Genomic DNA, 25333 nt, shown 5'->3' on the forward strand with positions numbered 1-25333 from the left:
TTAAGTATTTATTTAATATTTACATGTCGATTTCAGCTCAGACATGCTCTAGTATGTCTGAAATAAGTGTGCTATTAACTCATTTTGGAGAAAAAATAAAGTTTTTCTCCTCTGGTGAAAAGCTGCAATTTACATTATGCTCTCTGTCAAATCTCGTCACATACGTTTGGAGGTATGTTGGCTGCACTTCCATTTGACATGGGTGTAAAAACCAAGCTTATATGTTGTTGACTGCTCTTCCCATACAGTCTGCTTGTCTGTCTCCCAGACAACATCTTCTGGACCAGCCATTCATGTCATCGGTCTCTTCTTCCATGATACGGTTCTGGGCACAGTCAGGGGTAGTGTGGCCCGTTTTAAACAACATGTCTGCCTTCTCTTTCCACTGCTCTCTCTCTCTCTCCAGTGTCTGGAACACTGTGAGGCACAGCACCTGTTCGAGGTCGTCCTGCCCGCCATGGTGAAGCTGGCGCTCAGCGCTCCTCGTCTCTGCACAATGGTAGGGGTTTTGTGGCGTTTCCCGTGTGTCTGGTGCAGTATTGTTTTCGTCGACTAAAACGAAGACAAAACATGTACGTCGACTACCTTTTTTCACTGAAACAACATGGAAACAAAATTCAAACTAAGCTATGATGACTAAAACTAAGACTAAATATATTGACAATTTCGTCAACAAATAAAAACTAGACTAAAATGTTATGAAGGGACTAGTGGACAAGACATCCAGTATAAGTCATTTTACACTTGGTTGCATGCTGAAAATAGAAGATCTAAATAGCAGATCTACAAGCTCACAACGTGTTGCGCTGCGACGCTTTGTGAGCTTGTAGATCGGCTATTTTCAACAATTTTAAAATCAGCCATTGTGACGGCATCAAGGTCCGCCAAAATACATTTTAGTCGATTAAATCACCTGTAGATTTAGTCGACAAAAATCTTATGATATTTAGTCGACTAAAACTAGACTAAACACTAAAACATTCCAGGTGACTAAAATGTGACCAAAACTAAATTAAACGTTTCAAGAGACGTATGACGAAAACCTAAATTGAAATTTGCTGGCAAAAACAACACTGGTCTGGTGAAAAAAATAGCAGACCTACAAGTGTGGCTATTTTTGGCAAAGGGAGAAAAAGTGGGGACCAAGTTAAATGACCTATAACATAAAATTCAACTTTTTCAATTTATTTTGTGTTTTTGGGGCTCCCATATGTGTTTTCTATCCCCACAAATAACCAATTTTGAACAATCAGGCTTTCATATCATATACAGGTAGGTGTTTTAATGGAAATTGCTCTCAGGAACTGATTTTGTCCTCATCGTGATGTCATCAATGTAATGTCACCCTACTTTGTATATTTCCTCCTCTTCTTCAGTCTTTTTGCATTTCCACTTTGTTTACAATGTCCACCATTGTTGATTTTCCAAGCTGGTATGGAATGGAAACAAGCCTAGTTTAATCTAGCATCAGTATTATAATGACTCAAATATTAAATAATCTGCATATCAGCACCCCCACCACCTCAGGACATTGTGGTACTGCAGCTAAAACTACTTTCAGAGTCCAGAAAGAAATGCCATGGGCTGGTTATATCAGAGTGGTGATTGAGGCTCAAACCATTAGAAATAATTTGACGGATATAGACAATATGATATTAAATATTAAAAACAGTTTCATAGTATAGACCCCCAGGGGAACCCCAGTCGGTCCGCAACGTATAGAGTTTAAATGGTTAACTAAGACGGTCCTTTCCCAGTAATAAATACCCACTATTCATTGTGGATGTATAACGACGACGCATCATGGCGAGATCTCCCTCTCACTCGTCAGCATTTAGTGGCTGGAGGAATGTTCATGCATGCCTGTTATTAGGCGCTTTTATTGATCGCCCATTATAGGACGGCCTTGGAGGGTCTTTAGCTCTAATCAGTGTTAGATGAATGGGACCCCCGTGGGTTCAGACTGGGAACGAGGCTAGAAGCGCCACAGCCTTAACCCATTCTGGGCGGGAACCCCTTTTGGTGTTCTAAAGCATCATGTTATGCTTTAGCTGTTGAAATATAGCAGATCTACAAGCTCATATGAACTTGTAGGTCTGCTATTTTTGAAAAATCATGAAAAATGTGGCGCAAATCTTTGAATATTTATTCTTTCAGAGCGAACGTTTTTAACTAAAATATTTGCTTCTGGGGGGGGGGGGGGGGGGGGGGGGGGGTCCTTGGAACAACATATTTTCAGATGGGGGGGTCTTTGACATGAAAATGTTTGAGAACATGAGGTTTTTCAGAAAACTGTCAGGATTTAGAAGGCATTTGTAGAATCATTCCCAGGTCTAAATGGGTTAATTACTGCCACCCATTTATGTAATAGAACCCTGCTGGCTGGCTGGCTGGCTGGCTGGCTGCATCATCTGCTCCCTAGATCGCTAAGCTAATTATCTTCTTCCACGTCGTCCACCCCACAGAGACCACGTTTCAACCCACGTCTGTCTGTCTCACATCTGTCCTGACTATCTTATCCTCATGTCTATCTATGCTCTTTACCCCCCCTCCCCCTAATCCACCGTAGTCTGAAGACGACTTCACTTTCTCCCTGTATTTTTTATATTTTTTCTTGACCACAAAAGTGAATAATGTGAATATTAGATACCAACTTACTTAGACAGGTGCTACTTGCTGGGTGCATTATTGACCCGTTATCCTTCACATAGAATGGATGCTAGGTCCATTGTTTACCTGGTATCCTATAGTTTCTTTGCGACGATACACTGTACTCACTGCATTCTATTTATGTGATCGTGTACTGTACCTTGTTTAATGTAAGTCACTCTGGATAACAGCGTCTGCTAAATGCCTACATTGCAAATTGTAATCCGCCCTGCCCTGGTCCTCTCCAACTGTTGGGATTTGTGCCCAATCACTTCGTCACCAGCCTCTCTGTTTGTCTCTCTCTCTCTCTCTCTCTCTTCCCGTGGTCGCAGCCCCTCCCCCTGCTGAAGGCCAGGAGGAACCATTCGCTGACTCTGTCTCAGGAGCAGATTGCCTGTCTGCTCGCCAACGCCTTCTTCTGCACATTCCCCAGACGCAACTCCCGCAAGTCAGAGTACGCCAACTACCCCGAGATCAACTTCTACAGGTAACCATGCCACAAACATGCCCGCCTCTAGCTGCCGCTGATTGGCCAGGCCGTTTGGTGTCCGGAGCATCGAGTCTGCCTGAGAGTTCCCAGATGGGAGCAGGAGGGGGGGAACCCAGTGTACTTTCTGCTGCCCCATCTGGCGGAGTCAGGTTAGGCCTTGGAGTCCCACTCAAAAAATAAAAAAATATTCTCATTGAATATGCTAGGACGTGTACACACGTCCTTTGAATCCGTTGGTTGGATTGCTTATGACGTGTGGGCACGTCGGATGGACTGAACCTGTTTAGATTGTACAATCAATGTTTATTTAACTCTGAGAGTGTACAAATGGAACCAAACGGACCCAGTACACTCTCAGTGTTACAGAACCATAAGGGTCCATTTGATTCCAAAGTATCATTTAGCTGGGGACCCCCTGGAACTCCCTCAAGGACTTCTGGGGGTCCCCAGACCCTACTTTGGGAACCACTGGTCCATCTGAGTGTGTTCAGTGTTCATTCTAAGAAATGAGATGATACACCATTGCAAATTCCTGGTGGTAAAGCCATTACTTTGGTTAGAGACTGATTCAACCTTAACAGACATTGATCCTCAGCTTCATTGCTGCACAATGCCGCAGCCAGAGAGATGCATACGTTTCATGGTGAACATTGACCGTTCCTCACTGGTATGTGACATTGGAGCATCATTGGTCCAATTTGTACTTCATTGCACAACTGAGAAGAATCGATTTTAAGTTAACTTTTTAAGTTAACTCGAGAGTCCAGTCCGGTCTCGAGTCCACATTTTCATTTTACTCTGTCTGGACTCGGTCTCGCCCTTAATTTGACTTAGATTTGACTCTGTCTCGGACCAAGGGACTCGGGACTCTTCCCCCACCGAGTCTACTCGAATCACGACTCACACGAGTCACTACATACCCATATTATGAGGAGCACATTCACATTAAAGGTATATTCAGTGATTTCACTTAATTCAAATATCACTTTTTTTTTTGCTTTGTTGTGATAATCCTCCCTACTATAGTGTGCTGACCATATAAGGACTTCCTCCCTGTCACCAGTTAACCCCTGGGGGTCCAAAAACCTTAGGTTTCGTTTTTGATTCTCTATCCTGATTGGACGAAAGGCTTGGGTCCCAGCCAAAAACGAAACCTAAGGTTTTTTGAGTGAAATCACTGAATATACCTTTAACATTATAAGAGAGCTGTCTGTCTGGCGCTTATAGACAGCGATCTTGTTATAAGAGCCTGCTCAGGGACTATACAGATGATAATAGCTTTTGGCTAACGCTGGCCCATTTACATTTACAAAAAACTACGTGTTGATTAATGTACTTTATCCCTGTCAAAAAAACTTATAAAATGAGTGAAAAAACAGATCTGGTCTCGACTCAGTCTCGCCACCCGTCGGTCTGGAGCCCCCCCCCACACACACACACACACACACACGTCTCGACTCACACACTGTTTTTGGTGTAGATACAATAAAAAGAACACCAGTTACACAGTTTCAAGTCAGGTCTGTTTTTACTAAGAATAGAGGGTTCTGGTTCAAGTGCTTTCAGCAGTGGTTCCCAATTGTTTCAGCTCAAGACCCAAAAAATAAATTAAGCCGTTTGCCCGGGACCCAACCTAGTGAAAATAGCAGATCTACAAGCTCACAACGTGGCACAAATCGGCTATTTTCACTACTTCTAAAACATTTGTTTTCTTATTTATGGAATTTCCATAATTTCCATTTTTCCTATTTTTTATTTCTTTATGAAAGTACGGAAATGCAGTTTTGCATTTTGGGTTTTCTTGAAAACCCAGTGCTTGGGAACATTAGGTACAGGATAGAAGTGATCCTAGCATCCAGATGAGGCTAAACATATCTATGTCCATAAGGGGGCACTAGTGCCTTGAAAATACCAAACAGATGTTTTCCCCAATTCCACTCAGACCCTGGCAGTCATTCAGTGAAGGGTTGTATAAACGCCAATGTTTTCGCGTCACTTAACATAAATGCCACCATTTTAAAATTGATTCTCGCTCGCATAAGATAAGATACACTTTTATTGGTCCCCGCGGGGAAATTCCAGATGGACAAGCCAATCACATGCATGCAGTCTGTCACCCCCTTCCCAGAAACTCGTAAAGATGTTTTCAATGAGTTGTGGTGACAAGTGTAGCTTCTCACAGGGTTAGGGTTAATCTATTGTTTTCTTAGCGATTATTCTGTCAATTACTTTTTCAATTAATCAAATAATATGAAATAAATTGTTATCTTTTGTTTAAAAAATAGCATTAACCATTTAAGCATTCTTTTATTCTTTGTCGCACGGCTCGGCAGTGCCCAGTGCAAAAACGGTGATCTACAAGCTCACTATGCGTTGCATGGCGCTGTGAGCTTGTAGATATTCCACTATTTTAACAAAAATGGAAAAAAGAATGTGATTGATTTGTTGGATTGACTGCACCCCTAGAAGTTGTGCTAAATTTAGTGCAGCCTCTCATATGTTTTCAGTGTCTTCCCTTTCTCTGTGTCACTGAAATGACAGTAGAGTCCCTGTAGAGATCAGCGGTCCTCTCAAGACAGACTCACGTCAAGGAATAGAGGACGCTTTATTTGCCAATGGGTTCTCAGATTGGTGGTCCCCAAATGAGAAATCAGATGTTTGCCCGGGACACAAACTAGTGAAAATAGCTGATTTTACTACTTAATTTTTCCCCCCCAAATTTAGGGAATTTCTTTGACTTTATTATTTTTTATTATTCATGAAAGTATTATATATATATATTTGTGTGTGTGTGTGTGTGTGTGTGTGTGTGTGTGTGTGTGTGTGTGTGTGTGTGTGTGTGTGTGTGTGTGTGTGTGTGTGTGTGTGTGTGTGTGTGTGTGTGTGTGTGTGTGTGTGTGTGTGAACTGGCGGAGTCAAGTCAAGTCTGCGTCAGCGTAGGAGTGTGTTATTGGTGCTTTCAGTTTGCGCCTACTCAGACCCTGTGTGTGTGTGTGTGTGTGTGAACTGGCGGAGGAAAGCCCTGTGCAGCTTAATTGAAACAAATGAGTGTCTACGGTGGCCTGCAGGGTTCACACAGTGCACAGCCATCCATCTCCTTACTGGCGTCTTCAACTTTTAGATGTCACTGAAGTTGGGGGGGGGGGGGGGGGGGGGGGAGGCATTACTGTGTACATAGTCTCGCATAGCCAGACAACTATTCCACAATCTCTGAATGCTATATACAGTCTGGAACTGCACCTCCCGAAATCAGTAAGGAATTAGTAAGGAAGCTGCTATTTTCCGTTCACGAAAATATATTTTTAAATATCTATACATTTTATTTTATTTTATTTCCTTTTCTGCTAAGCAACAAGCTATATATGCTTAGATGTTTTCTATTTATATTAGGATACATTTGCGCGATGAAACGGAAGTGGGGAGGAGGCTCCACTTCCGGGCAGGAAAAATCTGGGTCGGGAAGTGATTGGTCATCACTCACCCAACACCGCTGAAGTGCCCTTGAGCAAGGCACTGAACCCCCAACTGCTCCAGTGGAGCTGCTTAGTGGCCAACAGTATAAGACTGTGGTTGTACTGGTCAGCTCGAAGGTTTTAATGTGTGTGTCTGAAAAATCAAAAAAAAATCATAGTCTTTTAAATACATTAGTTTGTCATATTTTTGTCATCTGAAAAGATATTTTGAGTCTACTAAATATCAAAAGATCAGAGCACAACCAAACACAAAATGGCGTTGAATGACATGAATCTCTCACTGATGGATAATGCTTTCCTAATTGTTGTTGTCGTGGTTGTTCCGAGCACCAGATCTGATTATTTGTCATTACTCCCCTGCTCAGGACATTTGGTAAGACGCTGTTTAACAAACATCCAATTACATTGTGTCAGTCGGTAGTATTGTGGATGATAACGTCTTTAAAAACCGGATTTGATTACGGCCCAGAAAGTAGATTTGTTGCGCTGTCTGGTAAACAGAGTTATGGGCTGGAGTTTGTGTTGGTTCAGCCATGTGGCCACAGCACAGCACGGACCGTAGGCCGGTTCCACGCGCACCGTCCAGCTTTCACCACTATTTAATTTAGCACCAATTTCCTTAAGGCACCCTACTTCTCATTAGTGAGCCCAATGTGTGGAGTTCTGCCTCGATTACGATTCATGAACGATTTGAAAAATGTATCCTAAGTGCTATCGGGCAGGAACCTCTCATCTTCATATTTTAACTTATTGTGTTTATGCGTCACACAAAAGTATCACGAGTCAAAGTTTATGCTAAAAGGATAACACAAAAAAGATTTGTACTACTACCATTAGTACAATACGCTACAATGCAATATCGTAAGTAGAATAGAATCATAAGGTATATTCAACCTTTCATAAGGTTGGAGCGGGGGATCAGAGGATAAGATGTTTTAAGGAGTTAAACTATATTCACTTGTAAGTGCTTTTCGATCAGTCCGTGTTAACCAACATGAGACAGATTAAGTCGGTTATTGTTTATGTATCGTAATCAAAATATCTTTGGTTAATTACCGGTTATTTAGCACTGTAATTTTGGCATTTCCTGCATCCAGACGGGCCACAGCTGCTTCTTTTTTTGTCTTCTGCGTCATTATCCTCCTGCTCTCTCTTAGGGGTTCAACTGAATTATTTTGTGAATCCCCAGTCATATATTGTCATACAGATGAGCCCTATCTGTTGGGACATTTGTTTTGCCTCTCATTTCCCCTCCTCCTCCTACGGCCTCTCGTTTTATCTGAGGCTCAATCCGTCCGTCCCAACAATCGGTCATCTCAATTTGTCTACATCAGCGCGGGCTATCTCCCCTCCCCATCTGATGTCGGTGGCAGGCTAAGTGGAGAGGTCTCCTGTGTAATAACGTTAGCATTGATTCAAATGCCGGGCCTGCAAGCTGCATGGCCGGCCACTTCGTTCAGACTCATGCCAGCGCACACGTTTTTTTTAAAGGGGACCGACCGGCCCCTTGGCTCTCTCACTATCGTCTGTTTGCCTGCTGTAACTGGAAGAGCCCGGGCCCCAGAGAAATCTGGGCACCTTTCTTTAATTGTCTCCACCAGGCCGAAGGCATGTGGGGAGAGTATGTTTTGCACTCCGTCCGTCCGTGTGTGTGTCCGTGTGTGTGTGTGTCCGTGTGTGTGTCCGTGAACAGCTAATCTCGGCCACCGTTAACCCGGTCGATGCCATATTTTGCACACACACTCCCTGGATGCCAACCATGAACCTCTGCCCCAAACTTTCCAGAACGGCCTGTTATAGCGCCACCAGGAGGCCGCTTTGTGCAAAACAAGTTTTTCAATGCCATATTTTGCACACACACTCCCTGGATGCCAACCATGAACCTCTGCCCCAAACTTTCCAGAACGGCCTGTTATAGCGCCACCAGGAGGCCGCTTTGTGCAAAACACGTTTTTGCACAGTACACCTACAGATTTTGTCCAAACATCACGCAAATTGGTACACAGTCTCTCTAGAGCCATTCAACGAAACGGGTCTTTCAGATTTATCAGACTCCATCCTGATTGGTTAAGATTGGCTTCCAAAGTTCACAGGAGTGCTCAGTTTCAAACAAAATGCTGCAAATCATGAACACATCGCGTGATTTCCGTGAAATTGTGCACCCACATTCCCACTAGGCCGAGGACGAAATGCCACATGAACAATTTCAACTCAGCCTCAAGGTGGCGCTATAACTGGCCGAAAAGTGTTTTTACCTCTAACTGCACGGATCTGTGGATAACCTGGTGGAGACCTGTGCCCGGAAGGGCACTTTTTCTAGTTCCACTTTTTTTTTGGGGAGGGGGGGATGAGTCTTCTCATGTACCCACTCCTCTTGTATCCCGGTCTGCAGCTGACCACATGCAGGCAAAAAAGAAAAGGCGTAGTAAAAGAAAAGGCGGAGTAAAAGAAAAGAACATAGTTGTGTGTTTCCCCCGAGAAGATGATACTAGGCAAGACGACCAGTGGTTGGCTAATAACGGCTAGGGCCCCGGATCGTTACCGGCCCTCCCCCTCCCCTCCCCTCCTCCCCCATAATTGAGTGAGTGTCCGTCACTTTGCTTATGGGCTACAGTAACGCTCCGTCTTGGCCCGGGCAGGCAGAGAGCTAGCAAGAAGCAATCTGCTGATTGCTGTTTTGGCAGAACTGTCAAGGTCTGTCCTCTGTTTAAATGATGGATAGATGGGAGGGAGGGGGAGGACGGGCAGGCGGGCCGGATGGCCGCAGAGAGTGATCTCGTTGGCTTGTGTTTTTCTACGTCTGAAAAGACACTGGCACGAGAGAGAGAGAGAGGGAAAAAAAATAACTTCTCCTGTTATGTTCAATAACGAAGATCATTACTGAGTTGAAGTTGTGTGTGTGTGTGTGTGTGTGTGTGTGTGTGTGTGTGTGTGTGTGTGTGTGTGTGTGTGTGTGTGTGTGTGTGTGTGTGTGTGTGTGTGTGTGTGTGTGTGTGTGTGTGTGTGTGTGTGTGTGTGTGTGTGTGTGTGTGTGTGTGTGTGTGTGTGTGTGTGTGTGTGTGTGTGCGCGCGCATGTGTGTGTGTGTGTGTGTGTGTGTGTGTGTGTGTGCGAGCGTGCATGTGTGTGTGCGTGTGCGTGTGTTCGCACGATGCCTTACTTCATCTCCCAGAGGAAATAATTGGTGAGGGTGGAAACAGAATGGTGTTTTCCTCTTGGTTGGTGCACGACTGCACGTTAGTTGGGAGACAGGTGATGCGGGGAAGAACCAGATTCTTATTAAACACTTTAAAACATGGCCTCCCTACTTTGGGCATTCTTCTAAAAAATACATATAAACATAGCAGGTGTACAAGCTTGTAGATCTGCTGTTTTGGTTACTTTGGGAAATAGGGCTTTAAGTGAATATAATGACGCTCCCTTCTTACTAGCGGTCTTTGACAGCTGTGCTTACTTAATGTGGATTGTAGATTGTTATAATTATTTCCCCAGGCGCTCTTTACGTCCCTTTGGGGGGGCTCACCTTCGTCCACAAGTCCTGCGTTGTTGTTTGGTGAGCTTGTAGATCGGAGATCTATCGAAGATATTTGTTTTAGATCAGGAAAGAAAACGGTAAAGTCTCCACTATGGAGCCCTGAGGGACTCCGGTCGACCGAAAGTACTAGGCTTTAAGTGGTTAACCTCCCGAGGCTTTCTTTGGACGGCAACGTTACACCATGCTCGTCGTATCACAGGCAGGGAACAAACATCCCACCAAATTGTCCTCAACGGAATAGTGGAGAGAGAGGGAGAGAGGGGAATGTAAAGACCGGGGGAAAATGTTATAGTCGATAGGCAGGGGAGATCGCCTTCAATAAATTAGCTTTTTTGTTTGTTTCTTGTTGAAGTGCTTTTAGTGACCCCCCCACCCCCTTTGTCATTTTATTTTGTTTTATCCCCGTTTTCTTTTTTGTCTTTTAAAATAAAATCTTTGTCCTTCCTTCCTTCCCTTAGCTGGGTGGAGGGTTAGTGGGAGGGGAACGAATGGCAGACTGATTAAACACCAGCACTTAGAATGCTTTTAATGGAAGGAGAGCACCGGTCTGGGGCTCTCTCTCTATCTCAGTCTCTCTATCTCTCTCTCTCTCTCTCTCTCTCCAACTCTTGATAGTGTACTATCGCCATGGGTACGTTTTAATCTATTTGTACTGTGGTCTAGGGGAGCCGAGACAGCCGAGACAACAAAGTGTGGAAAGCCGAACTTCCCAACTCCCAAGAAAACCGCCATCCAAACAGTTTACTTTTCGATATTTTCTTTTTATTTGTTCTCTTCACTTCAGGCAACGGGTACAACATCTCCAAGAGCGGAGGACTGAACATCAAAACAAAACTAGAACGAAAAAGGGAATGCTTGCCTAATGAATTCAAAACCAAAATACAATCGCTAACCTCCCTGTCAGAAAACAATATACAAACGGGAAAACAAAAGATCAGCCCCCCTCCCTTATCGTTAGCTGAGAACCCTAGCCTAGCGGAGTAGAACTTGGCAGGAGGCCGCGTTCAAGTCAGACTGTTATCTGTCAGCTACATACTGGATCAAGCGATGCAATGTTATATTTGGCTACATATCTGTTCAGCTTCACATGCACAAATGGCTACAGAGCTAACTAGATAAAGTGCCAATCGGCACAGGTCTCCACCAGGATTCTTCCTCAGCCTAGTGGGAATATGCGTGCACAGTTTCATCGCAATCGGACGCTGCGTTGAGGAGTTGTGGCCATTTGCTACTCCTGAAAACTGTAGGAGCCAATCGTGGCCAATCAGGATGGAATATGAGAAATCAAACAAACCTGTCTTGATCACATGACTATGGAGATCATGTGTACCGATTTGCGTGAAATTTGGATAAAATGTGAAGGAGTAATAATAGAAAATGTGTTTTACATATGTCAGCCTCCTGGTGGCGCTATAAAGAGCAGATGTGAAAAATTCCAGGCAAAGGTTTTTCCTTGGCCTCTAGGGAGTTGGCATACAAAGTTATCCACAGATCCGTGCAGTTAGAGGTAAAAACACTTTTGGGCCAGTTATAGCGCCACCTTGAGGCTGAGTTGAAATTGTTCATGTGGCATTTCATCCTCTGCCTAGTGGGAATGTGGGTGCACAATTTCACGGAAATCACGCGATGTGTTCATGATTTGCAGCATTTTGTTTGAAACTGAGCACTCCTGTGAATTTTGGAAGCCAATCTTAACCAATCAGGATGGAGTCTGAGAAATCTGAAAGACCGGTTTGGTTGAATGGCTCTAGAGAGACTGTGTACCAATTTGCGTGATGTTTGGACACAATCTGTAGGTGTACTGTGCAAAAACTTGTTTTGCACAAAGCGGCCTCCTGGTGGCGCTATAACAGGCCGTTGTGGAAAGTTTGGGGCAGAGGTTCATGGTTGGCATCCAGGGAGTGTGTGTGCAAAATTTGGCATCGACCGGGTTAACGGTGGCCGAGATTAGCTGCTCACGGACGGACGGACACACGGACGGACGGAGTGCAAAACATACTCTTCCCCATGCCTTCGGCTGGTGGAGACAACAACGGAGCCGGACGGGTTGGGAGTCAGGAAGGCACAAACAGAGCATTCCCCGAGAATTCGGCATCCCAACTCTACCGCTGTAGTTTTGTTGCTGTGTTCATTAATATGTAGTATGTACTGTCTGTGCCATCCCAAAAAGAATGGGGTGGAAAAAAAAGGATAAAAGAATCCTTCTCTCTCTCACTCAGTCACTCAGTCACTCACTCTCCACTACTTTCTTTCCCTCACTCGTGCTTTTGTTAATGTTCCACGGCAGAGAAGCACAGAGCCCGGGGCGGTGCCATTGTGCGGGGAGAGTGGATGGACTTGAAAGAGAATATTGTTGGAAGAGAGAGACATCTAACTGCCTGTGTCAATGCCCGCCTTCACTCACGCCATATTCTAGAGCATTCTAGACCTTTTTATACTGGAGTATACGCATGCTGTCCTTCAGCACGGCTGGATAGCCTATTTCAACCAATTGCTTGGTCAGAAGAACTACCTGTAGTAATATAAATATTTCATTCCACTTGTCTTTTTTTCATCTTTTTTTTGGGTGACTCCTCTGTGTACCACCAGAGGAGGTCGCAGTCCCGCTTCCTACGAGGATCCAGGAAATAATTCCCCGTTCATTTTATAGACATTTCAAAAAGTATTTATTTAAAGACCTTTTAAGCGTCGTACAAAGCCAACTCGAGTTGTGACAAATCATGACAACAAACACATTGTTTTGGGGCCGAACAAATAATTAGAAAGAAGGAAAAAATGGCAGGTTTACAACACCTTTTTTTGTTGTTTTTCTTCTTTGTAATTATTTGTTTGGTCCAAAATATTGTGTTTGTTGTCATGATTTGTCACAACCCGAGTTGGCTTTGTACGACGCTTAAAAGGTCTTTAAATAAATACTTGGGAAAAATGCATGGGAAAAATGCATTGGGAATTATTTCCTGGGCCTGGGTCAATGAAGGGGGCAGGACTGCGACGCTCTATAGCAAGAGGGTCCAACTTTGCTTTACTTCCCGTATCTGCGTGAGGTGGGCGGACACATTAGACTAGAGTGAACGTGAACACAGCTTCCCAGCAAGCACGGTCAGGACCTGGACGAATTAGTAACGTCTCTATTGGGGCCAGATCAAGTCAAACCAAGACTAATCAGATCTGGCCCAGAATATCACCCAATTTCAACTAACATAAATTCTGCCCACTAAGACGGATGTCCCTGGATGAATCAGAGAGTCCGATCGAGTCCAGATCAACCTAAGTCATATCATAACTAGTCAGATCTGGCCCAGAATACGCGTCGTCATGACGTCATTTAGCTTGCCGGGTTATGAACCATTCCTTAACTCCATGGTCACTGAACTAAATACTGGACCCAATCATCACAAGGCACACAATTTTTCCAAGATATTCATACTAAAATGGCTTCTTTTAGCAAGACAAATCAGGAGAAAATGTACTTTCTTTATCCCAGCAACAAACTCGCGCGAGATTTGAGAGGAGTCCGGAAGAGTCTCTCTGTCCATCTGCAATTTGACGGACGAGTCACGACACATATTTAAGCTGAGAACGGACCAATTTTTATTGGTCACGGCTTGAGTAAAAAAAATCCCTTTTTCTTTTCCTACATAGCAAAATATTTATTGTTTTTTAAAGAATTGTATTAATTTTAAAACAAACAAATCTTAAGACAAAAAAATATGAGTAGTTAAGTACTGAAGATAGCTGATCTACAAGCTCGCAACATGTAGATCTGCTATTGTCACTATAGTTTTGGGCCCCGGGCAAACGTCTAATCTCTGTTTTGGGTCTGGACCTGAACAGTTGGGTACCACTATTCTAGAGTGCATCTCATTTAATGTCTAACCCTCGACGCAATTGGGGTGTCATGTGATGTCCGATGTTCCAATATCCTCAATACGTGTATTTTGTGTGTTGCTTTCTTCTTCAGATTATTCGAAGGCTCTTCACCAAAGAAGATCGAGAAACTGAAAACTCTGTTCTGCTACTTCAGGAGAGTTGCACAAAACAGTAAGCACAATGAATGCATTCCTTTAAAATAGCACTTCAGCCATTTTCAACCCTACCTGTAATTGGTCCTCCTCGCTCATTTTCGTCTACTCAACTCTGCGTTTCATTGGTGCGCTATGGACCAATGGCATTGTCTATATGGCTTCCAAGGTAGTAGGAACCAGAGCCATAGAGGATAGACAGAGTTACGACATTGAGGGGGCAGAAAACAGCCTACTGACAGAGTTGTCGTAACTCTGTCTTACTCTATGGCTCTGGTAGGAACGACAGCTTTCCTCTTCCTGGAAAGAAGCCGTTGTTCTTTCATGAATGAAAGTCCTCTTGTTTAAATGACCTACCTCACTGGTAGGCAGGTTTTTGAACTGTCCACATGCCCTCCTCTGAGACGGAGTGAGTTAGGCAGGAATGCCACCTTCTAATGTGCATTAACGAGCATCAATCATGTGAAGATAAGGTTCAAAAGGGGTGTGAAACGCTGTACATTCTTGTCCGTTTGGAGGAAGTATAACATTTTAAACATGTTGCACAAAATCTCAACCATTCATCCACTCAATGTGACCAACTTGTGATATAGAATTTTTACATTTTTCAAAAGGTTTCAATAGTGGAAGATGTACTGCTTTTTTTTTCTCCTTTTCTTTTTTTGCTATTCCTCATGTGAGAAGTTTATAGGACTTAAGTGGTGTGCGTGCGTGCGTGCGTGTGCATGTGCGTGCGGATCTCGGCTTTTGTCAGATGTAAGAAAGAGAAAAGGTTGGGAAGCAGCAGTTTTCACTCATTGACGGTGACATGTTCTCCTTCTTTCTCACTCAGGGCCCAAGGGTCTCGTTACCTTCACCAGACAGTGTCTGAGTAATCCACCCGACTGGGAAAGGTACATTATGAACCCTCTGTGACTGTATTATACGGCGTTAACGCAATGGTTTGAGACTTTGGACTTGGTATTTCATCATTTTAGACCACTGTTCCCATAGCCTGGAAATCAGACAAATCCCTGGGGAGATTTGTCTGGCACTCCTCAGTTTGAATTACATTTCGCTAACCCCCAGAGTTGTGGGTGACCAATCAGAGCCCACTGTTCAAAGTTTAGACTTTGTTTTGCTGTGCTTGTTGGAATCTGTTTGTAACCGTCACTTTGGAAATAAATCTTCCACAACGAAGTTCCAGACTAATATCTACACAGTGATATTTGTCTGGCCATGCCAGGCTCCTGTTCACAAACATTGGGTCGGGACCCGTTTGTGGGTCGCGGACACGTTTTTATTGGTCCCCTTATTTTTTTGTTTCCTACATTTTATTTATTTATTTTTATTAATATTTAAATAAATCACTACCAAAAAAGCAAAAGTAAATCATGAATTAAAAGTTATTTCATGAATAAATAAATTAAAAAATTAGAAAACAAATGTTTTAAAGGCCTATTCATAGTCCAGTTTTAGGTGATAAGGTGACCAGAGAAACGGTGGTTAGATGTGTTTGGGTGAGCGGTGAGTCGCTTTACCACCACGGCGGGACGTCATCATGTTTTCACCTTAGTTATCACCTAAAACTGGAGTATGAATAAGAGGCCTTAAGAGGTGGTGAAAATAGCCGATCTTCAAGCTCACAACGTGGCGCGTGAGCTTGTAGATTGGCTATTTTCACTAGTTTGGGTCCCGGGCAAACATTTAATTTCTCTTTTGGGTCACAAGGTTAAAACGTTTGGAAACCACAGATTTAGACAGTGAAGACAGTGTATTTGGTGATACAACTGAATAATAATAAAATAGAGCATTAAATAGTAATTGTGGCACAGATGCATCTCTAGAGAATATTCTTTTCTAACACCAGTCTGCCGGCGTCTTTGCTCTTCCATGGCTAGTGCCATTTCCCTCAGGGAGCGGCAGGGACTGAAAGGAGTCTTTTAAGACCCTCTAGTCCTTATCTTTAAAACAACAATGTACTCTCTACCTCCTTTTTTCTTTCCTGGGGCGGGGTACAGGGTTAATATTCCCAGACTTTGCCCAAGGGCACCACGATTACCAGCTATATAGGGACATTACGGTTATAGAATTAAGGCCGGGAAAGCATCTGTGTCATTTTAGATTTTTTTTACGCTGGCTGTTAGTTTTTGAGGGGCGCTAGCCCCTCCTATGTCCAGCTTTGAGGGTTTGTGTAAAAACAATCATTATACTAACACAAACATTGAATGCCATTGACAATGAATGGCCAGTTTTGAGTGGAAACATATTGAAGCCAAAAGTGAGGACGCAAATTGTGATTGGCCGCAATGAGATGATGTATGATGATAATAAGAGTGCCCCTCATTTCACACGGGTGTGATTTTTTTATATTTACCGCTAATTGTAAGTAATGTGAGCGGTGTCGTATGTCTTTTACCTCACCTGCACAACACCTCTAATGATTTAGAAGAAGGCGTCTGTGGAATCGGCCTCAGGTCTTAATGTGTTATGCAATGCTGAGAGCAAAGCCTGAAACCGAGTGCCGTCTGTCACCGTTTAAAAAGCATCGTTTAAAAAGTGTTGCTTTTTAAACGTGTTGTGTGTTGTTTTGTTTTTTTCCCGCTCTCACTTGTAATCTTAGCAATTTCTATTTGTTTTTATCTGAACTAATGTGAGTTGAATACTGACTTTTTAACAAATGTGTATTTGAAATGGTATGTGTACTGGAATGTTTATTCTTATGTGGACCCCAGGAAGACTAGCTGGTTGCTATGGCACTAGCTAATGGGGATCCGAGTGCCGTCTGTCACAGTGTAAACCCAGCAATAGTTTACACACCAATGCCTCCATGCCATCATACTGTTGTGTCAGTCCTTAGTGAGGGAATGATTAAAACATTCCCATTGTTCCCATTTTTTCTAGTTCCCAGACGTTGCTGAAGAGGCTTCACATCACCTGTGAGGGGACCATTGAGGATGATGGATATGGCATGTTGCAGGTAGGACCTCTTCACTCTGGAAGGATTGATTGATTTTGCTCTGACACTGCACCTGTCTGTCTGTCTGTCTGTCTGTCTGTCTGGAGGGTGAACTAAGTAAAGAGCCAGCCAGCCAGTCCACCAGAGCTTTTTATACCATATAGAAGCAGAACGCTTTGGCCTGCCATTAACAAAGTTATTGCTCATGCCAGTGAGTCCATGTTTGGGTAGCTGGACGGCACTGGACAGGTTACTGTGTGGGTTAAATGGGCCCTCTCTGCCCCTAATTCTCTCTCTCTCTCTCTCTCTCTCTCTCTCTCTCTCTCTCTCTCTCTCTCTCTATCTCTCTCTCTTTCTCTCTCTCTCTCTCTCTCTCTCTCTCTCTCTCTCTCTCTCTCTCTCTCTCTCTCTCTCTCTCTCTCTCTCTCTCGCTCTCGCTCTCGCTCCCTCTCAATTCAATTACAATTCAAATAAAAATTGACATGAGAAAACATACGTTTTCATTGCCAAAGCAAACAGTGGAACAATACAATCAAAACAAAATGCATGTACAATTGAAAGTTAGAATCTCCAATAAATCAATAAATGTTGGATGTACCTCTTTTGACATCGTTTGATGCAGATAGTGCAGGAATACACACAATGATTATGATTAGTAGTCTTTAGGGTGGCTCTCTCTCACTCTACCTACTGTACCATCTGGCCCCTCCCTCGCTGATCGAGCTCTGGTCTGATCCTCCCTATACTGTATCTATAATAAATGTGTGGAATCTCTGCACATGTGGCATGTGCCCAATGCCCATATGTCCTGTCCCCCGCACATCTGACTGGAGAACCGTCCGACCCAATGTTGACCCAATGGAATTCTCCCAGGATGGTCTCGAATCACCTTGACCCCATTGGGACATAAAAGTAAACATGAATATTGAGATCTCTTAAAGGAGAATTCCATGCTAAAAGGCTTTCTTACCTTTATTTGTAGTTGTTACGAGGTCCAGGTGTTATTTAGTTTTTTTTGCTATTTCCCCTAATATAAGCCCTCAATGGGGGTTGGGTTTTTGTGCTAATTTGCTTATTTCCATCGAAATAAGTAGTGAAGTGTGCCGCTTGGGATATTATTTACATTATGAAGAGAGGATATATACAAATATATACATTATACGGACAAAGTAAAAAGTTTGGATCCATTGACACAAAACTGGACTGCCTAGTACAAGCCTATAGTAATGCTTTGCTTGTGACTTAACGGTTGTTGTTCCTTTCCCTTCGTCACATGTACACAGTTTTTTAGTCTCTGGCTGAAACGGTGCACAGATCAATACGATACGGGGAGGTGGACTCACTCTTTTTTTCTTTTTGTTGCTGATGTCAAAAAAATGTTTTGATGTGATCGCCGCTCGCCTTTGTTTTTAGTTTTTGGAGCGTGGATAGGAGTGTCAAGCGGGCTGTCAGGATGGGTGTGCTTACTGGCCCACAGCAGCCGAGGCCCGTGAGGATGGGGGGGGGGATAGAAACCACTCATCTGCAGCGTCTGCCGTGTCTATTAGCCAAATCGCTCATCTCGTCACTTCCTTTAAAGTCCTTCACCCCCTAACCCCGACCCCCACCCCCCTCCAATCATAACCCCCCCCCCCCCCTGACAGAATGACAGAAAGTCCCGTCTCCTAAACGGTGCCGTCAAACTGCCAGCCTGGTGCTTCTCCCACCCCGACGGATTGCCCCCGGGAGACGGCCCCTCAGCTCTCTCCTCTTCTTCACCCCACCTCCGGTGTCCTGACTTCCACCCAAGACCCCCCTCTGAGCCCCCCCCCCCCCAGTATGAGACACATCAGCTGTCAGCTGGAAGGGAAAACAAACACTCTTGAGTGAGGGGATGGAGTGATGCAGAATTGCACATAGGGGCCAGAAGTATACAAAAAATAAAACAATATTCACACAAGCTTACTAGTCGGAGAGGTCAGACGAGCAAAAGTGAGAGTGTGTTTGACCTATGAGAGCTGAGGTTGGAAGATGACACTGACAGCCTGACAGACACAGGGTGTGATCTGCCTTTTAAAAGATGTATTTTTATATAGCACCTTTTATCCAAAATGCTTCACTTTTTACTCATTCACACACACATACATTCAGATTCACACAGGAAACCATGCAAGTCACCAACCTGCTCATCGGGAGCAGTTACAGTGCGTTTTAACAGCGGGCGAGCATCGGCCGACACATCGCCCGTTATCGCCCCAAAAGATGAATTATTTGTATCTTTTCGGGCGACGTTCCTCCGTCCACTTTTCGACCATCGCCTGTTCGCCTGCTATCGCCGGTAGTCGCCGGGTCCCATAGACAAATAAATAATGCACTTCCGGAAAAATCCTCCCATCTGACCACTTAACACGGCAGTTGGTGGGCTGCCATGTTAAGTGGACAGAATGGGTGGGCCGTGTGCGTTTATTTCTCATTTCGGTAAAAGGGAGGGATTGTGTTCTGCCTTGGATCAATGCTCTTAAGTTACTATTTATCACAATAAAAAGTAATTTGTCAAGGTTTTAAACCACATACAGATGCACACCGGTGACCGGTCTTTACAAAGAAAGACAGATGGATGGATCTGAGCCCCCCCCCCCCCAGTATGAGACACATCAGCTGTCAGCTGGAAGGGAAAACAAACACTCTTGAGTGAGGGGATGGAGTGATGCAGAATTGCACATAGGGGCCAGAAGTATACAAAAAATAAAACAATATTCACACAAGCTTACTAGTCGGAGAGGTCAGACGAGCAAAAGTGAGAGTGTGTTTGACCTATGAGAGCTGAGGTTGGAAGATGACACTGACAGCCTGACAGACACAGGGTGTGATCTGCCTTTTAAAAGATGTATTTTTATATAGCACCTTTTATCCAAAATGCTTCACTTTTTACTCATTCACACACACATACATTCAGATTCACACAGGAAACCATGCAAGTCACCAACCTGCTCATCGGGAGCAGTTACAGTGCGTTTTAACAGCGGGCGAGCATCGGCCGACACATCGCCCGTTATCGCCCCAAAAGATGAATTATTTGTATCTTTTCGGGCGACGTTCCTCCGTCCACTTTTCGACCATCGCCTGTTCGCCTGCTATCGCCGGTAGTCGCCGGGTCCCATAGACAAATAAATAATGCACTTCCGGAAAAATCCTCCCATCTGACCACTTAACACGGCAGTTGGTGGGCTGCCATGTTAAGTGGACAGAATGGGTGGGCCGTGTGCGTTTATTTCTCATTTCGGTAAAAGGGAGGGATTGTGTTCTGCCTTGGATCAATGCTCTTAAGTTACTATTTATCACAATAAAAAGTAATTTGTCAAGGTTTTAAACCACATACAGATGCACACCGGTGACCGGTCTTTACAAAGAAAGACAGATGGATGGATACAGAATAGGCCCAATAGACAGATATTTAGTTATTCATGGAGGAATATGTGACGAGGAGAATTGGGGGCCCATCCTGCGGGGTCAATCCGTCGGGGTGGCTGACAGTTTGACGGCACCGTTTAGGAGCGTGTGTGTGTGGGTCAGTGTGTGTGTGTGTCTGTGTGTGTGTGTGTGTGTGTGTGTGTGTGTATTGGCGTTTGTCTTCCTGAAGTCATTCCATTGTCTGCTGTCTCGTTAGCAGCAGTAGCACTGCTCCATTCATATGCAACAGGGCCGCCATTACATGTCAATGTGCTCTCTGTGTGGCACTGACTCCACTGGCCGGGCTTCACATTCAGGCCACGGAGCCTCTGAGTGTGATGGTTTTTGTTGGTAAACGTAAATGTTTGGTGGGGGAACGCACACACTTTCTCTGTATACAGTACAGGGCAGTTGCCTTCAGTGACACTGCTTAACCCATTTAGATTCTACAAATGGCTTCTAAATCTTCACAGTCTTCACAAAAAAAAACATGTTTCTATGTCAGTCTGTTCTCAAACATTTTCATGTCAAGGACCCCCAAAAGTATATGTAAACGGGGCGGCGGTGGCTCAGGGGTAGAGTGCCTGGATGGTTACTGTCGAAGTGTCCTTGAGCAAGACACTGAACCCCTAATTGCTCCCGATGTGCTAGTTGGTGCCTTGCATGGTTTCCGCTGCCATCGGTGTATGAATGTGTGTGTGAATGGGTGAATGTAATGCACAATCTATGTAAAGCGCCTTGGATAAAGGCGCTATATAAATGCACCATTTACCATTTAATATATTAGGATTTTCCACTACACCCCTGTGCACCGAGATCCATTTTCTGACAGACTGACAAAAAAAAGCAGATTAGATTTAAAAATGATTATTATCATCATCATCATCATCATCATCATCCGTCAGACCAGATAAAAGACAATCGGCGTGTCACTTTTGTTTATCTCCCAGATCTTCCACTGTCTTGGAGTCCAGTGTCTCGCGTCTAGATAAGTAAATGGGCTTCTTCTTCCTCTACTTGGACAAGGAAGAGTAATGGCCATGATTTATGGCTTCGTCGTACGATGGGGTTGGCGGAATGAATGTGGCAGATCTAAAAGCCAACAGCGCATTGCAGATACGACTCATTGTGCCTTGTAGATCGGCTATATTTGGTAAATAGTGGAAACCGTGGAAACCGGGCTTAAGTCAGACATGAGCTTGGTGTTATCCCATATAGCAGTGGTTTCCCCAGATTAGCTTTAATCATCACATTGTTTTCTCAATCAACATTAAACAAACCAACATACAAGTGTATACAGGGTATCTGTCTGCACATTATAGGCCTTTTACTACAAAACCAGAAAAAGTGCCCCTCTGGGCACAGGTCTCCACCAGGCCAGGTCAGGTTATTGTGGCCTCCTGGTGGTGCTATAATAGGCCAATGTGAAAAGGGTGCCATTTCTTCCTACGCCTTTGATGGTGTAGGATGCCTTTGATTTGAGGCATTTTGTTCCAAAAATGTGTTTTGCAAATCTCCACCTGTCTCCAACATATTACATTTCCCAGTGCTTGTCAGGGTGGTGGGTCCCATGTTCAATGGTATGGTTATTTTGGGGGGTCGTGGCCTCAAAAGTTTGGGAACCCTTATCTCAAATAGAAAAATATCAATGGAAATGTCTATCCGGTAATAAAAAAAAAAATATGACGATTTTATTACAATCGATTTAAACGAACAGTCCAATTGACTGTTGCACCCTCTGTTGTTGTCTATTGAGATATCAGGACCGATGCGGACACATTTTCTCTGTATCCTTTACGGTATATTTCAGTGTTGTTTTGCTGCAACAGCACTCTGATTTGATTGTGCGCAGAGACAGGAAGCTTTGTGATCCTTTTGGACATCCATCTGTGTTAAACGGCCACCGTGGGTGGCAGCTAATTAGGGCTCGTTAATGGAGTCGTTCGTTTAAATCAGGGGAGGTTACAGCAGTGTCCAAACCTGCTGCTGAACATTCTCCTCGGTTCAATTGAACAGGGCAAAAGGGCACAAGTGTGTTGTTAACCACTTGACCTTATTTATATACAAGTGGAGGATATATAGAAATGGGCCCCCAAATAACTGTCAAATACACTGATCAGAATCATCTTTTATCGTCACATCACAAGTGACAAGTGTACAAGTAAATAGGTGGGTGAAATTTGTTTTTATGCATAGCTCGTTCCACAGATTTCCACGGGCTGGTCTTAGCTAACGATGATTTACAAATGGCACAGCCGTTAGAGCGGTTCCCAGTTCAAACCCGGACTCTCCCCAGAGTTGGTGTCGAAGTGTCCTTGAGCAAAACACTGAACCCCTAATTGCTCCTGATGTGCTGGTTGGTGCCTTGCATTGGTTTCCACCGCCATCAGTGTGTGTGTGTGTGTGTGTGTGTGTGTGTGTGTGTGTGTGTGTGTGTGTGTGTGTGTGTGTGTGTGTGTGTGTGTGTGTGTGTGTGTGTGTGTGTGTGTGTGTGTGTGTGTGTGTGTGTGTGTGTGTGTGTGTGTGTGTGTGTGTGAGTGAATGGGTGAATGTAATTCACAATCTATGTAAAGCGCCTTTGATAAAGGCTATAAATGCACCATTTACAATTTATACCCAGAGAGACCCTGAACCCCATTTTGAGAACCACTGTCCTAGATTTGATATATGTTTTTAATTATACACTGTATCGTAATCTGACCGATACGCATCTATGGAAATCTGAATCGGTATCGGGAAGGAAACAGTTCGTATGGGTACATCTCCAGTATATACACTGACTATGGTGGGCATTGGCATTGCATCCCACTGAACTGTCACGGCATGTTTCTTTTGTTTTTTGCCTCGGGAGAGAGCTGTCAACGGGAAGAAATTAACAATGGACACGGAACTGTAGTGAAAGTGTTCTTTCTCTCTCGTTATTTCCTGTTCGTCTGGTTGGCTGGTTTCTGCCAAGGCGACAAGGCTGGCACTTAACAGAAAGTCTGAAAAGTATTTTTTATTAAATGTCACCTGATATTGTGTGTGTGTGCGCGTGTGTGTGTGTGCATGTGTGTGTGCGTGTGTGCGTGTGTGTGTGCGAAAGAATGAGAGAAATTGACATAGTGAAAAACATTTTCTTGGTCCTCACAAGGCAAAATGGTTCTTTTATGCTTACAATTGGTTAAGATTAGGCATTTAATAGGATAGGTTTAGGGCTTAGGATTGGAGTCAGGCCTGATTCATACAGTACTTAGTTACATGCCGGTGTTGCACACCGGAAAATAACCGATCTGAAAGGCTTTTGTGCCTTTATTGATATAGTTACAGTGAAGACAGACAGGAAAGAGGGAAAAGGGGGGAGACACGCAGCAAAGGTCGTCATGAACGGGACTCGAACACGCAACGCGCTGTCAGGCCAGAGCCTACAGTATGTGTCATATGCCTGGACCACTAGGCCAGCAGGCGCCCACTGAAAGAGCTTTTTAGATCTTGCATTTCCACTGCAGTTTTTCCCAGTTTTTCAATGCTGTCCTAAGATTTCAGCCTCACTAGTACAGTAATACAAACGTACGTGTGTGTGTGTGTGTGTGTGTGTGTGTGTGTGTGTGTGTGTGTGTGTGTGTGTGTGTGTGTGTGTGTGTGTGTGTGTGTGTGTGTGTGTGTGTGTGTGTGTGTGTGTGTGTGTGTGTGTGTGTGTGTGTGCGTGTGCGTGTGCGTGCGTCCTCCAGGTGGACTTTGCTAACCGTCTGGTAGGTGGAGGAGTGACGGGCCTGGGTCTGGTGCAGGAGGAGATCCGCTTCCTCATCAACACTGAGCTCATCATCTCTCGCCTCTTCACCGAAGCCTTGGAGTCTAACGAGTGCCTCATCATCACAGGTAACGCACGCACACACACTAAATATTCTAAATAATAACTAAGCTATGGCGACTAAGACAACAAATAAAAACAAGGCTAAAATGATAGGTGGACAAGAGATCCAGTAGAACAGAACTGACAGTTTAATCATCAAGTAATTTTATGTTTGGTTTGCGCTCTGAAAATAGCAGATCTACAGCTGCGACGTGTTGTCTCTTTGTTATTTTGGAAGGGATAGTCTTTTGAGATGCAGCATCTCATTTTCAAGGGGACCCATGAAAAACATGAACAAGATACTATAGAAACATACTGTGCAGTACACAGATAGACATATAGAATAAATATACAGATACATACTGTATATTATACACAGATGGCTTGCTCACCCTCGTCGACCCACTCCACCAGCCACCACGTCAAACGACAGAGGGAAAGAAGGGCAGACTGCAAATACATCAGTGCACATTATGTCACTGCTGGTACTTGTCAGTTTAGAAGCATAAACAAGGGGAGTCAAGATGTGAATGTCGGGAAGTCGAAATGGATCCAAGAGATAGAGGAAGATTTTTCCAATCAGATGGGCCTTTGTAGCACAAAGACCTCCGTCCAACCAGTGTTGTTTTCGTCGACTACCTTTTTTTCACTGACAAAAACTACGGTACATAAAAACTAAATAAAAAGAGATGATGACTACAATTATGACTAAATATACTGACAATTTCATCAACAAATAAAAACTAGACTAAACTGTTAGGAAGGGACTAGTGGACAAGAGATCCAGTATAAGTCATTTTATACATTGCATACATTGCATGATGAAAATAGCCGATCTACAAGCTCACAACGCGTCGCAGTGCGACACAAAATGTCTTTGTCCAAGCTCACACAAGCTTGTAGATCGGCTATTTTCAGCAAGTGTAAAAACAGTCATTACGACGGCCCGCCAAAATACATTTTAGT

At 43.9% G+C, this 25333-nt stretch overlaps 1 protein-coding gene across 3 annotated transcripts in view; it reads left to right on the top strand.

Moving 5' to 3' along the window:
* The window catches only part of parga (poly (ADP-ribose) glycohydrolase a), a 64638-nt gene that overhangs the window by 20052 nt on the left and 19253 nt on the right, over positions 1–25333 (top strand). For all 3 annotated transcript variants that reach the window (XM_083775610.1, XM_083775611.1, XM_083775612.1), the window contains 6 exons: positions 407–499; positions 2982–3136; positions 14108–14187; positions 15001–15061; positions 17052–17127; positions 24246–24393. In XM_083775610.1, the coding sequence (XP_083631736.1) occupies positions 407–499; positions 2982–3136; positions 14108–14187; positions 15001–15061; positions 17052–17127; positions 24246–24393 (613 nt within the window). The remainder of the gene's footprint in view (positions 1–406; positions 500–2981; positions 3137–14107; positions 14188–15000; positions 15062–17051; positions 17128–24245; positions 24394–25333) is intronic.

This window comes from Protomyctophum parallelum (assembly GCF_964188405.1).
Source record: "Protomyctophum parallelum genome assembly, chromosome: 10".
NCBI lineage: Eukaryota > Metazoa > Chordata > Actinopteri > Myctophiformes > Myctophidae > Protomyctophum > Protomyctophum parallelum.